This window comes from Musa acuminata, chromosome BXJ3-5 (genome assembly GCF_036884655.1).
Source record: "Musa acuminata AAA Group cultivar baxijiao chromosome BXJ3-5, Cavendish_Baxijiao_AAA, whole genome shotgun sequence".
In the NCBI taxonomy this organism is placed as follows: domain Eukaryota; kingdom Viridiplantae; phylum Streptophyta; class Magnoliopsida; order Zingiberales; family Musaceae; genus Musa; species Musa acuminata.
In genome coordinates, this window is record NC_088353.1 from 1015010 (window position 1) to 1031840 (window position 16831).

The 16831-nt window shown below is 40.2% G+C and overlaps 1 protein-coding gene across 3 annotated transcripts; it reads right to left on the reverse strand.

Annotated features, from left to right (window-relative positions):
• Positions 1 to 165: 165 nt before the first annotated feature.
• On the reverse strand, positions 166 to 16497 carry LOC103983593 (DNA polymerase kappa). 3 transcript variants are annotated; one of them, XM_009400830.3, is made up of 14 exons: positions 16316 to 16497; positions 15301 to 15473; positions 14508 to 14681; positions 14292 to 14415; positions 14117 to 14217; positions 13916 to 14002; positions 13304 to 13399; positions 6020 to 6140; positions 4757 to 4885; positions 3734 to 3825; positions 3383 to 3494; positions 1334 to 1662; positions 794 to 999; positions 166 to 488 (listed from the first exon to the last, which is right to left on the reverse strand). In XM_009400830.3, exons 1-14 carry the CDS (start codon positions 16383 to 16385, stop codon positions 368 to 370), a joined length of 1935 nt encoding a protein of 644 aa, XP_009399105.2. In that variant the 5' UTR covers positions 16386 to 16497; the 3' UTR covers positions 166 to 367. The 3 variants fall into 3 exon arrangements, with proteins under 3 accessions (XP_009399105.2, XP_018681814.2, XP_065007346.1); XM_018826269.2 differs by having other exon boundaries at positions 1334 to 1665; XM_065151274.1 differs by having other exon boundaries at positions 1334 to 1671.
• Between the last annotated feature and the right edge of the window lie 334 nt (positions 16498 to 16831).

Consider the following 16831-nt stretch of genomic DNA (forward strand, 5'->3'; position numbering starts at 1 on the left):
GGATCCCGGAGGATGTGATGATCCAATTGTTAAATTATTAAGACTTATCACGGAATTAAGACTTGACTATGACCAACAGAAACATCGTCCATACATCATAATAGACAAACTACGAGGGGGCACGCACGCCAATTCCCGCATTCAAACCACTAGATTCCATGTATATGTCAAAAAAGGGCCAACCTTTTTTCTTCAAATGATAACTAACTTGTATATGCATGACATGGGTTTTCCTAGCCAAATAAATAAATGGTGAAGAAAAGAGGTCCCATCCCATCCCATCCCATACCAGCAGCCATTGAACTGAAGGCTAACAACGGAATGTAACATCACTTATTTACATCTGTTGGAAATAATGATACATACACTACAAGCTCTTGTCCTCCTTCACAAAGAAAGAATCAATAGGGATATATTTTCCCTGGTTCCCAGATGACTTCCGTTTCTTCCGAGCACTCTCTTTATGTGGGAACGACTGTAGCAAAGACCTGAATGAAAGATCACTTGGTAACGAGTCAGAATCTCGCTTTGCTAAACAAACCACACACTGAATGAATCTTGAATGAACATTGCCCGAAACCAGTGCATTTTATTTTTCAAAAAATATCAGGTGATGATGCTTGTGTGTACGTAAAGCAAAGAAACCATTTCTTCCAAAATATTTAAAGCGATTTACGGTTCAAAAATACATACATAAGCAAATTTAAAAGCAAATTATAGAAATTATATATTCTGTATTATTTGGACATCACCAAATCAAATTGAAGAATCAAAAAAGGGCACAACATGCTACCTGCATTCCTCCTTCTGAAGCATATCCGCAAGATGGTAGTCCAAATGTTCTCGTCTCTCCTCGGTAAAGCTTGCAGGTACTTCAATCCCACAAGCAGAACAGATGTAGTCATCTACCCAATAAGGCTCTAGAATTTGACTGGATGATGCTACTCTTTTGCGATCAAATAAGTTGCTGACATCACTTATTTTCTCGGCGCTTTCATACTGTACACCAAACCAATAGTTTGAAGATTGATAATAAATAAATAGCATCAGAATATGACAACAAGAAAACAAGATTGTCAAACAACAGGGAAGACTGCCTGTTAAATCAAATTTGCAGTCTTAATTTACATCAACGACATCTCAGTTGTGAAAGTAGGACCATAATAAATAACTTATCTGATTACAAAACAAACTTTTGGAGAAGTTACCCAAAAGAGTAAGTCAGCTTGCATTTCTTAACTTGGTGTCTAATTGAAATTTATAGTGCCTTAGTTGAACAATTTTTTACCAGAACATATTATGCGACAAGGGAATATAACAAAAAGAATATTACCTTGTTCTGAGTCTTCGGACACTCGTTCAAACTTTCTGCTTCATTCCCATAACTGACAGCCACGTAGTCCGGAACGGACAGCTGATTGGTCTCAAGAAAGTCACATGATTCATATGAAAAGGAACTTACGTCACTCAAGAAAGTGCTCTCATCATCAACTGAAATATCACTCTTAGTGTTATACATTAGCTGAATGTCACTGGTGTCAAAACCAGTAGATTTATCAGCAATAGGAGCAACATCGCCGATTGTGAGAAAACTTGTGAGAGTCTTCTGCATAGGATCAAGAGGACTATGTTTATCATCATGGAAATGCGACATCCGCAGGCCTGCTACAACTATCACATCAGAGAAAAAAAAAATCCATAGAAACAAACAAGGAAATAAAGATTATCCAGAAAATTACATTGCAAGGATTTCAATCTCCTATGACTTCAATCATCTGATTGAATTTCAGGGGAAGAGAAAACCAGTTCATAAGTGAAGATAAATTAAAGCATATATCAAAGAGATATTATCTTGAATGCTTAATGTTACAATGCAAGATGAAAACAATGAACAGATAAGCATTTTTAGGAAAGATTATGCACAACCATAAGCAAGAAGCACATGATGTTCATGTTGCTTTTCTTGTTTTCACAAGCTATACAAATATTCTTCTTTTAAAAAAAGAAAAAAAAATGAATAATTTAGAACATAAATGACACCTGCGATGATATCATAAACATGGCCTCTGCTACATAATATCATAAAAGGCAATCATTGAGTGGGAAAAGAAAGAAAAGAACATTCAGGGTGAGAACAATAATCATTGCTCTCTTATACACCAATATATAGCAGATTGCCAAAAATCTTCACTTGTTATTTCATGAAATAACCAGGACCAAAGTTGATTACCGGAGACTAAAGATTACAGCTTTGACCAACATAGCCAAATCTTTAACTACTTTTGGTACATCTTATTTTGGCCATTAGATATCTTGAGTAGCTGGTCCTGTTTGAAGAATATACACAATCTTGCAAGAACACAACAGCAAAATAGTTTATTTATCCACCTCCAAAACAATGCAGGTGACACAGGTTCTGCCAGCAATAAACTCAATTATGTCCATCCTAAAGGTTTATTAGCAACCCCCGATTTTGTTTCCAGGACTTAATTGGGAGCTTTTCTAGCATGCCAGGACCCTTGCAGTTGCAATAGGCTTTGGAAAAGGAAGTAGTAGTTGTATGAATAATCTTTCTAGCTCAACAAACCTTTTCATACAACTAATACTAAATTTTTTGTAGTAACTTCAAATAGAAAAAGCCAGATTGTGTACACAAACTTCCACTTTCAAACTAGCATTTCCAAACTACAAAGACAGAAAATCATGGAAGGATTGGGTGGGTAGCAGAAAACTGCGACATGTTTCTATCCAACAATGACAAGACAACTTACCCTTACCATAGCATAACCAGTGTAGCAGATTACTGTGACATGATTCTATCCCTTAAGTCAGTGAATTTTTCCCTTTTCTGTTCTTGCTTGTGTTTTTCTGAGTCAGACTATATGCTGGATTAACTTTTTCAGCCTATGCATTGCTTCCTGAAACCAAGTACGGCCACTGGTTGGCATAAACAAAATTTATTCAATCTGAGGCCAAGATTTGCAGTGGATAGTAACAAACCTAGAAAAATAATAAATATTTTTGTTATTCCAGACAAAAATATTTATTCATTCTTTTGGCAAGACCATGTTCTTGAAGAGAAGATAATATTAACTCAGAAAGTATCAGGAGTCCTTTGGAATTTGTTATGTGAGCTGTCAATATAAGTATATAAGGTGATAATGCAATTGTAGAATGTCATCATATATTAAAAGCAACAAGGAGCAGTAAGAAGTTACTTGGATACTATCTTGATTAATCTTTTATAAGTGATCTAAAATCATCATATATTCTAAATAATGAATTGCAGAAAATCTCAGATGAAAATAGTTTGTTTAGAAGGAAGCTGAACATCATGAACACAAACCACACAGCATAGAATGATAAAAAATATCCTACATACCCATCAACCTTGCTGAGATAGGAAGTTCTGCTCTTAGCAATTTAGAAGCATATATTAGAATGTCTTCTTTTGAATTTACAAATTTCTGCAAAGAGGTTGCTCTTGTCCGAACCTGGATAATTGTACATAAGCAAGGACATAAGGCAAGTACAGTAGAAAGAAAATTATCACAGATATGATAACACAAAAAGTATGACAATCTCTGTGAAAAGCTGATTTAGGGTTTTCATACACATTTTCAGCATATGCAATGGTCTTAAAGCTTGCCCAAAAATTTTAAAAATTTTAGGATCTTGTCTCAGAAACAGAATTAACAGGAAGACAGAATGGATGGCAGAACAGAAATTGCACCTCAAAAGATGCAGTCTTCAGCTTTAGGGTCAAAGTTCGTCCAAGAAGACACTCCTTCTGCATGTCTTTTGATAATGTTTCTGCAATATCAGCTGGAAGAAAGAAAACACTAAACTAAGAAGGCTATAAGCTTCCAAGATGAGAAAGGAATTAGAACGCAAGAAAACAAGCAGCTGATAAAGCTTGTAAGGGAACTGACATAAAAACAAACGACTATGAGATCTATAAGCCATGTACTCAAAGAATTCTCTTGAAAAGAAACCAAATAAGAGCCATCAGATAGTAGTTCAAAAAATAGAGACATTAAATCCTCCTCTAACAGCAATTTAATAACATGATCAAACTTAGATTCAAAATACAAGGAAATAAAATTTTCCACTCTTCACTATTAAGTTTCCACCAATTCCCTGCAATGCTGCAGGCAAAGTGACGGACTTCAAGTCATCTATGTTCTTATACTTTTGTATAATAAAAAATTTATCATATTTTAATGCTGCATGCCATTACTGCACCCCCTTCGATATCCATCATCTGTGACATATTGACCAATTACAAAGCATCTCCACACTGAGAGCGACACTCTCTTCTCCTCTTAATAAGGTACTCCTTGTCTGTAAAATTTTAGTCTTTTTTATCCAATTTTTATCTCTGCCACTTATTTTAAACTTCTAAATCTCATTTGAAGATAGAAGTCTGTAGCCATCGTCTAGCTTCGTACCTTAAAACTAGACCAAGTGAGTGATATTTTCTTTATTCCTGCTTTTAAATAACAACCCCCTTGGGCCTCTATTTTCTTATTTTTTTACAGCAAAATATCTCACCAAAAAAATATGGAAACAACCTAGCAAAACTCCTGCCCTAATTTATTCACCCTCATAATCATGTTGGAAGTCTAGAGATATCAAGAGAGAAAACCACATAGTAGCTCTAACTTTCCTAAAGAGTGTTCATGTAGTCAAATCCACTGACAAAATATAGCAATTAAAATTAACGAAATAAAAAATAAATCAAAACCATACTTACCCAATTTTTGGAAAAGAATTGACTCGTCATTGGTGGCGGAAAATGTTCTCTCATTACTAATACTTTTCCGCATCTTTTGCTGAGGAGTATCTGTTCCCCCCAAGCCCAGCCCAACTGAAAAAAAAAAGTCTGCAAAGAACATAGAGAAGTGTACATCTCATTATTTGAAGAAACACAGTGCTAATAAATACCATTAAACGAAAACCTGTTTTAAGAAAAAGTGGGAGAAAATTATCTTCCTTTTTTTTAGATTGTCATATTAGACCAAGGATGCATAATCCACTCGATTACTAGTTGCAATTTATAATGAGGATAAGCAACAAGTGGTAAGATCCACCTCATACACACACATATGCATATGTATATTGCCATGTATCCATACCTACATATGGATGTATATGAATGTTCTGTAATATTATATAATGTGAGAACTTAGATGTGACATCATAAAGAAAACCACATCGCCTGCAAAACAAATCCGGGCCATCCACATTTCAAACAGAAAAAAGAGTAATTGGAGAAAATAGTCCTTGAGTGATAATGTTGCTTCCCTTTTCTAGACAGCATGGAATAACAATAACAAACATGACAGAGAATGGAGGTGATTAATAAAGTAGACAGGTGGAGGAATGACAGCAGTTTAGTCCAAGGCAAACAATGAGGATAAAGCTTTGTTTTAGATGGTAAGTTCAACCATTGGAATCGATGACAATCGAGGAGGGTAACATTGGAAAATCAGTAATCCCATCAGCTTCATACCTTAGTCATGTCATACCCCTGTAACTTTATTGCTAAACATCATTGTTCCTCTTGCCTTTTTCCACATTGCCTCACATGCATATCACATGCAGATATGCTCTGTATATATTGTAAAAGATAGTATATGCACGCAGAGTATTGTATAAAGCACAATTTGACACACAAACTATTAGCTCCAATTCATATGAAATGCTCACTGTATATTAAGTGGTAAAAAGCATCAACCACTAATACCTAGAATACCAACATCAGTTCTAATTCATATGAAATGCTCAATGCATATCGTGCGGTAAAAAAACCACAGATTACTAATACCTAGAATACAGACCAGTTGAACATTGAGAAACTATACTAGTCTGTATATATAGTAAAAGATGGTATCATACATAATGTTGCATAAGCACAAATTGATATACAGGAACTAACATTAGCTCCAATTCATATGAAATGCTCATTATATATTAATGGTAAAAACCATAGATTCCTAATACCTAGTATACCAACCAGTTGAACATTGATGAAATAATGCATATAAGACAGCTCCCTTTTGCAATATATCTGCACATGTATTGATTCCAAGTACGTCTCTTAGTATTTGTTCAGTCACCTTACCAATGCCACCAACCTGCACAAAGAGATCATTATCTTATGTAATGCATCCTCTAAGAAAATGTTTTTGTTTTTAACTTTTAAGTACTATATTTAGAGTTACAAAATCAAGTATTATATAGCTTAACTTGAAGATCAATGTGGGACCAAAATTTTGAAATTTTGAAGCAAAAACAAAATCTTTGAAAGAAACTGAAAATGAACCAAGTAAAAGCATGAAAGTCATGAAAATTTTCCCAAGAAAACTAAGAGTACCCACAGCAGATGAGACATGAAAACAACCAACGCAAAAGAGCAACATTCTCGGAATATGAGGCGTAAGAACTTCAGCAATCAAATGCCAGTACTCAGAATAGACTACAAGTAAATACATAAAGTGACTGCACCAAGACAAAACACAAGAACTGCAGAAATAGACATGTAGTGCTTCTCAGAGCTAAATTTTAAAAAGGAATGGGGGATTATACATACAGATCAAATCCCTTTAGGAAGCAAAAGATCTACATAATATCACAGAATTGACAAAATGCTTCAAGCTACAGGAAAGGCATAAGCAAGACTACGTTATCAAATGATCAAATTTATGATATATCAAAATCAGCTAAAGAACAGTGCTGTTAAACATGAAATATAAGCAATAGTACAGCAACTTAACAAATATCTATCCAAAATCCCAGCAAAAAGCTCACTAAGCACTTGCAAAAGAGATTATCTGCACTCATTCTCATCTAATTCCAAGTTGTTGCAAATTTGATGAAATACAACCATGGGTTAGAAAGCATATAGATAAATCTCACATGCTGAAATTTTTTCTCTAGGTGGGCTAATTACAGATTACTCTCTATAGTTAGTCACTTTTAGCATCTTGGTCCCTATACTTAAAAAAGTTACATTGGCATCCCTATAACTACGAAAGTGAAATATATAGATTCGTTTATCCTAACGATGTTAGTTTTATTAACAAAAATATGAAAACAATGGATAAAAAATTAAATTTAACATTACGATGGTGGCGAACGACGATGTCGATGCCAACGTAGCCGCCACCTCCTCTCCCCCTCACGGTTGCCTCCACCCTAACCACCTCCTTAGGGAGGTGGACAGGGCGGAGGCAGCCATGAGAGCTCTAGCCGCCACCTCCTCTCCCAGTCACTCCTTCCCCTGTCGCCATTGGTCGTGAGGGCTCTGGCCGACGACAAGAGCATCGACAACGGGAGGGGTGAGCATGAGGAGGCAACGACCAAAGCTCTCACAGGAGGGGAAGAGGAGGTGGACGGGGTGAAGGCAACCGTGAGGGCTCTGGCCACCACCTTCTCTCCCCCTCGTGCTCGGTCGTCCTGCTATCGACGTTGACCAGAGCCCTCATGGTCGACGGCGGGAGGGGTGAGCGCAAGGGGGAGAGAGGTGACGACCAAAGCCCTCATGGCCACTTCTACCCCGTCCACCTCTTTCCCTCGTGCTCACCCCTCCGGGAGGTGGACGGGGTGGAGGTGACCATGAGGGCTCTGGCCACTACCTCCTCTCACCCTCGCTATCAACCCTCCCGCCATCGCCGATGTCGCCGTCGTGTCACGACCTTAGCTGGTTTTGCCTAAGGCGTGCGGCACCCTCGCGCGTCCGTCCGCAAAGGTCAGCCTCCCCGAAGCCTCCCATTGTCCCTTAGGACCAACAAAAGAGAGAACGGGTTAAAGAGAACGCCTCAATCGGGATCCACAAGCAAACATGTCCGAAAAACACTTCATAGACAATGCAAATTACAAACAGACTTTACAAGCTCTGAATAGTTGCACAACAAAGGGTAAAATGGTCCATTACAGACCGAAAAGCTCTCGCACGTGTCCACATGACACAACCTTTATTTACAAGCCTAAAGAGGCCACCAACCCAACTAACATGGGACTATTTAGCCTTCGGCCGCCCCTCTACCTGCTGTACAAGGCATGAACATACCAAGAGACAACGGACAGACATAAGCATTACATCCAACATCTTGTTTAGAAGTTTGTCCGTTACATTCTCCCCCACTTATCCCTTCGACGTCCTCGTCGAAGCCTTTGTGAACACTGCAACTCTTCGCCTTTGCTGAGTCTTCAATCTTCTGCTCCAGCTGCAATGCGCCTCCTGGCTCCCAGCTGCTCTCCGCTGCTGTTTCTGAGTAGTCGAACCTTTGATCCGCCATGCTGCTTCAACTCGCCAATGACTCTGACTCTGGTGTGGGGTTGGCTGAGTTGTATTGATCCTCGTTGATTCCTACGGATCCACCAAATGAAGGAAAAGACCATCCTTACTGCGCCAGTCTCTCAAAATTTCCCCATACTGCTTGAACTGGGTGGATGCTTGTTGGAGCTTTAACGAGCATCGCCTCGCAAACTTCTGAAGTTTTGGGTCCTTCCTCCACAAAATCTGCTCATTGACTCTTCTTTCAGTTAGTTGTCACATCTAAGTAGGTTCGCATCACTTCCGCTTTCGATTGGCATTTCGTTGGGAAATGAGGCGGACAATCTACTCTCAGTAGCACTGATCACCGTTGGTGAGGATTTGACAACTATTGTCTTCCATTATCTTCGAAGGGTCTTTGAACTTGTGCAGCGCTCCTCTGCTGGATAGATAAGAGAATTGGGGTACTCGGTTTCGCCCATTCTCTTAAGAGTTGAGAAGGCAAAAGTTACTTGACTTCGCCCGCCTCCTCGAGGTTGTACTTCATGCATCGAGCTGGTTACTGGCCTTCGCCTGCTCTTTGCTCACACTTCTGAAGCACTTGAAGTGTTTGCACTCCTTGCGTTGAGTTAGCTACTGTGATTCACCTTCTCAATGCCATTGAACTTCTGGAATGCAGGAAGTTTTCACCCCAACTTGGAGTAATTCTCTGATAGATGAGGTCGCCACTGGGATTGTACCGTCTTCTCCATCAACCCTGCCGCCTACTCCACTGAGTAGCAAAGGTACAGCACCGCGTACTCCCTGTTTCGTTCCTTGGTTGTGCACTCTTGCATGACCCAAAGTCCTTCACTTACGGCTATCTTGATGAGAAACTTGTTGACACCGGTCTTACGAAGTTTCTTGGCCTCTGCCCTTCAGCCTTGTCTCGGTACTTGGAGATTGCCTCTGCATGCTCCACCTCCTCGGCCCCTTTCACGACCAAGCGCTCTCCCTCCATGAGAGCAAGGGATCAATGACTTGCACGGAAGTCCCGCCTCTGCGGTACCATGGCGCTGCCATGCCCATGGCCCTACTATCCGTCGCCTCGCCTCTGTATCCCTTTTCTTCACAATCAGTAGAGATGTCTCCGTGGCACTCCTCTGAGTCCACCTCCATTCTAACTGATGCTTGATTTTGGGTAGCTAAGTCCCTCTGGACTCATCGTCGCTTCCTCGCCCCTTTCGACCCCCTGCTTCAACACCTCTGTGTTCTCCAAGCAGTCCGTTTGGTCGATGGAAAGACAGACTGCAACTCCCATGCATGGCCTCTGCCATCACGTTGTAGAGTTTGCACCGATTCTGTTCTCCTTAGCTTCCTTGGTAGCAACGTTCGCTTACTCGACCTTGTCCTCTGACTTGTCGGGCTCCCTTAAGCGAATATGAGCTTTGGAGCAGTCCAACTCTCCAATTGCTTCGATCATACCTCTACATGATCAAGTCCCTCCCATGGAACTCACTGGTACTTGCATTCGAACTTTTCCCTTGGTGGAACCCAGCCCCCATATGCTGATGACCAAGGTTTTCATCCGATGCAAAATTCGGTGCACGCCCGGAAGACCCGCCTCTGCGGTACCATGGCCTTCACTCCTTGAATCCATAGCCCTTCTTGCCGTCGTGTTGTTCACCAAAGCGGAGCTCCCAGTAGCTCCCGATCATACCTCCATATGATCTCATCCCTCACGGGACTGATTGTGTGTATCGCATTGCCACGAACTGTTCCACCACGATCCGCTGCACCATGTCGCCTCCTGGTGACATCTCCATTGCATTATGATCCTTGTGGAATAAACTCGAATTGTGAACCCTCCATGTGTGGCCTCTGCCAATACATCGCAGGGTCCCTTCCACCTTCGATTTTGTTCGCTCCTCTGGCAATCGACCTTCATCCACCCACTCCTGGGTCACACCTAGATGAAGCACCGCTCTAGGACAGTCCGTCGCCTAGTAGCTCTCGAAGTCCACCAACTTCACTGTAATCTGTGCACCATTGTCTGGATCCTGGGCCTCTGCCCCTACCAGCACAATCTCCGCTGCGCACTGCTTCCTTCATAGCAACTTGAATGGCAACACTGTGGCATATTCTTCAAGAGTACCCGCCTCTGCGTCCTCTTGCCCCGTGCTAAGGCCTTCTGAACCCAACTTCGCCTCCGCAAATTGAGTCGCCTTAGTTCCTCCATCAAATGCTCCTCCGAGATAAGGTGCATGTGCCCAGAAGCTCCCTTCGTCTTTGGCACCATGCAAGATGAGTTCGCTCCGTCAGAATGAAGGACCCATGGAACAACATGATCCTACCCTTGCCTCTGCAAGAGTTCATGTCTTTGACCTCTGTCTAAGGAAAGCACTGTGCTTCTACTCCATGTTCCAACTTCTCTCCTGGCTCCCTTCATGCGGCTTGGGTACTTCGCCAAGTTACACCCAAGTTGCTCCGCTCCTCGTTTTTGCATTGAGTCGATGGTGGCCCTCGCGCCCTCCATTCCACGGGTCAGCCCTCCCTTGAGTCCGATCTCCATATCGACTCTAAGTGTGCCTTCATTTAAGTTGCTTCAGGTCGCTCCCCCACTTGATCTCGCAATGCATCCACCGATGCATTCTCTCGAGCGAGATCATGCGACAACTCCTCGCCGCTTGCTCAGTCCATCGAGCTTCGTGAAGTTGTTGTTTGTGAGGTACTCCTCCTCAACATGTGAAGTCCGTCTCACATGATTCTCCCTCTGGAGTGCCGAGACTTATCCCTCCTAGATAACTGTCCCGTTGGAGCAACATCTCTCTTCGTTTCGGAGACCCCCATCCCCTTGGACTACTCCGATCTGCTGAACAAACTATGCATTGTTCTGCCTCTTGCAAACGCACTTGCTAGATTGCGCCTCCACGTCAATACAGCCACCGCCGCACCCCTCAAGGCCTAGCAACATGCTAAACTCGTTGCACACTTCAGCCTCCTCCGGACGTATCCTTCACATGACGAAGAGAAAGTTTCAATGCTCCATGGCGCCGAGTCTCGGTCGCCTTGGGATGGCCACGAACATTCCATCGTCCGCATACAAGCCCATGCATGAGTACCAAATTCTTCGAGTTAGCAATTCCTCTCACCTCTGTGAGCTTTGCATAACTCTTTTGGTCGTTGAACAACTCATTCCACCTTGGATGGTCTCATTCTTGCCAAGCGCCTCGCTTGCCTAGAGCACCATCAAGTATAGTTGTCAACGTTGAGCCGTAGCTCAAACTCAGCCATCCCAGCCTTTGTGCGCTCCGCATTCTTCCAAGCTTGCCTGTTCTCGTGGTGCCTCTTGCGCGAAGGGTTGGCCATTCCTCAAAATGCCAATGTTAGATGCCCGCTCCTCTGAGCGACTCTTTTCCCTACATCTCCATGCCCGTTTTCCCTCAAACGGTCGCGCGTGTGCTGACTGCCCTCGACGCAGCCCCGCTAGGTCCCCCACGTTTGCATGTCAAGTGTTTATATGAGTGCTTGTCCCGCTCTGATACCATAATGTCACGACCTTAGCTGGTTTTGCCTAAGGCGTGCGGCACCCTCGCGCGTCCGTCCGCAAAGGTCAGCCTCCCCGAAGCCTCCCATTGTCCCTTAGGACCAACAAAAGAGAGAACGGGTTAAAGAGAACGCCTCAATCGAGATCCACAAGCAAACATGTCCGAAAAACACTTCATAGACAATGCAAATTACAAACAGACTTTACAAGCTCTGAATAGTTGCACAACAAAGGGTAAAATGGTCCATTACAGACCGAAAAGCTCTCGCACGTGTCCACATGACACAACCTTTATTTACAAGCCTAAAGAGGCCACCAACCCAACTAACATGGGACTATTTAGCCTTCGGCCGCCCCTCTACCTGCTGTACAAGGCATGAACATGCCAAGAGACAACGGACAGACATAAGCATTACATCCAACATCTTGTTTAGAAGTTTGTCCGTTACAGTCGGGTATGAGGGCTCTAGCCGATGGCGACAACATCGATAGCCAGAGCCCTCATGGCCGCCTCCACCCCGTCCACCTCCTCTTATCCTAGCGCTCACCCCTCCCATTGTCGCTACTATCGTCGTTGGCCAAAGCCCTCACGAGCGATGGTGATAGTGCGAGGGGTGAGCACGTAGGGGAGAGGAGGCAGCGTGCTAGGCGGTATAGGGGAGAGGAGGCGGAGAGCGACGGCTACACTAGCGTTGGCGCCAGCGACGTAGTCGTCTGCCATCATCAAAATATTAAAATTAACTTTTTACCCTTTGTTTTTATATTTTCGTTAATAAAACAAACGTTGTTAGGATAAATGAACCTAGATATTTCACTTTCATAACTATAGGGATGCCAATATAACTTTTTAAAGTATAAAGATCATGATACTAAAGATGACTAACTACGTGGGGTAATGTGTAATTAACCCTCTCTAGGTAGCACTAAAAAGAATAAGTAGGGATCAACTATGTGGCATATGATGTATATATATCACAAGAGAATCTAATAATGACTTGGGTGGTTGAATTTGGTTGATTTGATTAAATGGTTTAATCAATGTTCCAAAAATGCTATCAAGTAGATTAAAAAAAAGTGTTTAAAGAGTTATAATTTAAAAAAAAGTATTTTAAAAAAATAAATAAGGAGAGCATTCCTATGGCTCATGCAAAATGGAATATAAGGACCACCACCAGACTCCTAAAAAGGAAAAAACCAAATATACCAAAAGTTTGCACAAAGAACAGGAAATTTAAAAAAGAAAATTCTAACAATTCTGCTAACAATGAAAGTTTGGGAAGACTGTGTCTTATACTGCCAACTCAGCTGCATATCTATGTCTTGGTCACTGACTGTTTTAATCTGAAAGATAACTTCCATGATAATAGGCTTCAGGCAAATTTATATTACACTTATAAAGACACATATCTTGTGCAATGTAAACCTGAATAAATTGAAGAAAGACACAAGAAACGAATCATAAATCTGCCTAAAATGTCATATAAGATATTGCAAACCTTTCTTATTGGAAGTGATGATATGAAAGTCATGACAGCATTGTAATCATTAGGCAAAATAAACTGCCCATTAGGTTTGTTGATGTCTGAGCAAACCTGGCATAAAGACAAAAAAAGGACATTCAGATTGAAGCTATATGATTACTAACAGAACTGTATTAAAGCACATTTTTCATTGTGTTAGATGCATAAAATGAGTAGCATTAGAATATATCTTTCTTTCTAATCCCATAAATAGGATTTATTGACAATGATGCTTCAATTTTCTATCAGCTAAAATCATACTCCTTCCTTGCTAGTCCAGTAATCAACACAGATAGCGTAGGGAAGGGGACAAATTCATGACAAGTTTAGAAAAAAAAAAAGTTACACTTATTCTAGTATATTATGCTAGCAAGCATTGAGTTGTTGAATTGAAAGAAGATATATGGGCTAAATATAAAACGTAACTACTACCAAACTGGTTAGAGAGCAGAATACTAGACAAGCAAACCTCACAAGCATTTAAAGTAATACGTTCAGCCCATAATGACTTCAGATCTACTTCACGATCAACAAACATTTCTTGAGATAAAAAGTAAAATATGATATGTATGAAACTGTAAGAATGACCTTTGCAAGCATGCGGTTCGGTGCAACCCCAACACTACAAGTAAGACCAGTTTCTTGAAAAATGGTATTTCTGAGTTCAACAGCAACCTTTGACAAAATAATAAGGCTGTATCAGTTTGGATCAATGATATGAGAAAAGATGCAATAGTACTGACAAGTTAAAAAGATTCAGAAAACACAAAAACATATACTGTGGCTTACTTCGTCACAACCAATGCCTCTTTGACTGCATGAGTCAGTAATATTGAGGTATGCTTCATCCAAGCTAGTAGCTATAAAGTCTGGATCATACTTACTAAAAACTGAGGAAAGAAAAATTAGCTATGGGCAAATTCAATTATAGATGCATAAATTCCTCCAGGGCAACACAACATACCATTTCTTGTCAGTTCACTGTAATAAGTGTATTTTTCAAAATTTGTGGGGACAAAAATCAAGTCTGGGCACAATTTCTGTGCAATAAATCCTGGCATTGCTGCACGAACCCCATATTTCCGAGCCTAAGGATCAGCAAAAGCAGTCAAATTAACATATGCCCTCCTATAATTGTAAGATATTACATTGCAAGGACACCAATTGTCAAAAAGCACACCTCATAACTTGCAGTGCATATCATTGACATACTGCCTACAGCCAGTGGCTTTCCTTTTAGTGATGGGTTTTCCAATGTTTCAACAGCAGCATAGAAAGCATCCATGTCAATATGCAGCCATATCTTTGAAAGGTCACGTGAAGCTTCCAGCTCTAAAATTCTGTTATCAGCAATCTGAAAGATCTCATAATTTTAAGAGACGTATGACAGTGTTTCGTGAAACATATAAAGAAGATTCAGTAGCAGACTTGGTGATATAAATCCAACCAATAATAACATTGATTTATGGTTCTGGCTTCACAGTGCTGCTATTCTTTATTCATGTTCACGAGGAGTTTAAGTGAACATGACGTGGATTGCTTGCAAAAAATAGTTGAATTCAATTAATGTTTCATATCACATTTAATATGGTGGAAATATTTAAGTGTTCATCAGGACAAAAAGGAAAGCTAATTTTCTTACAAGCTTAAATACAACAGCAATCATATGCACATACTTTGCCACTAAATGAAGTGTAGGAAGATATTTTGATATTTTTAAAATACTTGATTTGTAAACTGTTCATCAAAGCAGTTATTTTGAGACCAAATCAAACAGGAATAAATTAGTTACATATATACTTCAAATTAAAGAGAAATAATATGATGAATCTATAATATTTGGAAAGCGTCTAACTTTGTAGAAAATAAAAGAGAAGCACATGAAAAATGATGTTCAAATGGGAGACATCACTAAAAGTCATTAAAGGCTGGATAAAGCAAACTAGATCCTCAGTGATTGTATCCATACATACCATTTGAAAATGTGAAATTTCTTTCTCTGTAAGTTTTGCATGGTGAGTACGCAAATTGTCTATTTTTTGTTTGATAATCGCCTCTTTCCGTTTCTCATTCTCAAAATATTTTGATCCTTTACTCAGTTCATAAATTATCTTCTGCACTTTTTCTTTGTCAACCCCCTCCATCCCTATTAAGAACAAAACATTTCATTTGAATTATCACAGAACCAAAGCAGAATACACAAGCTCGTGATCTTAGTCATATCATAAGTACTACAAGAATATCAAGCCCAATGATGGATGCCAAGTAAGAAAAACATGCGAATTAGCAATTACAAAATTATAAGCTTCATGAAAGAATAAAAGACACCAACATAATGTCAAACCTAACCACAGTACATTCACTTACGCAGAGAAATTATAAGAAAAACTAACTGTTGCTCTGTCTCATCAATAATGTGTGCTTCAAGAAAAATATATAAATAAATCAAGATACAACTGAAAACAAAAGCTGAAGTAAAGGCTTTTCCTGACTACAAGGACATAGAAAATACCTCACTCTCTTCTTTTTTCTGGTTGCAAAGGGTAAGAGGTGAAGGCAGGATTTACCCGCAAAGTCATTAACTGGAAAGATTGCATTTTAGCAGAAATGGACATAGAATAGCTGAAACCCATGTTTATGTTCTGGAATCTAGACTAGACTGGGGTAATCCAGGTCATTTGTCTCCAACCGATCAGAGACCATACTATAAGTATGGCCGTCCTATTCGTTAATTTAGATCCAACGTAAGATTGGTTTTACCTTCCATTAAAAAGAAAAGATCAAGAAAGAGGTTAGGGTTTTCGTCAGATCACTGCCCATGACAATCTAATCAGTCGATCGTGGTAAGAAGGAAGACCCAACAGGAAGTGCACTAAAAAGCCCAGCGGAACCACAAAATCTCCTGGCGAAGAAACCCGATGAAAGAAACACCAAACAAGAGGAAAATGAAGGGATATCGGTAGTAGGAGAAGGCGTTGGGGAGATCACCAGCTTTAGCGTTGGTGTAAACGGTGTGATAAGACTGCCATGGCCGATCTCCGTCCGAGGTCGCCTCCATCTTTTCTCCGAGAAGATTTGGGGGAGGAGAAGCGAGAGAGGGGAAGCAAAAGAAGCGAAGAAACCGCCGAAGACGGCTTCGTGCCCGCTTCTTGGTGTGTTCCACTCGCGACTTGATATCGGCCGGCACATCCGATTTAGTAACGCCCGCTTTATACCCAAATAAAATTTATGGTTATAAATATATAGGATTGTTATATTTACCTTGAGAGAGAAAGTTTATACATCGCTATAAAAAATCATGTTATTATTATTATTATTATTATTATTATTATTTAAGTTTATCATATATATATATATATATGTATATAGATCCTTATAAAATCTAATATATATAAATATAAATTCTCATCTAACTATTAATTAAAATTCTGTATGATGTTATAATCCTTTATGGATTTATTATGACTATAAAATTATGAGTAGTCTGTAGAAATTTATACCTCT

Coding starts and splice junctions, on each gene's coding strand:
- LOC103983593 (XM_065151274.1), bottom strand. CDS start 16,385: ATGGAGGCGACCTCGGACGGAGATCGGCCATGGCAGTCTTATCACACC. Junction 4,886..6,019: donor ATTTCATCAATGTTCAACTG/GTTGGTATACTA, acceptor TGTTCTTTGCAG/ACTTTTTTTTTTCAGTTGGG. Junction 1,000..1,333: donor GTCCGAAGACTCAGAACAAG/GTAATATTCTTT, acceptor TTTGGTGTACAG/TATGAAAGCGCCGAGAAAAT.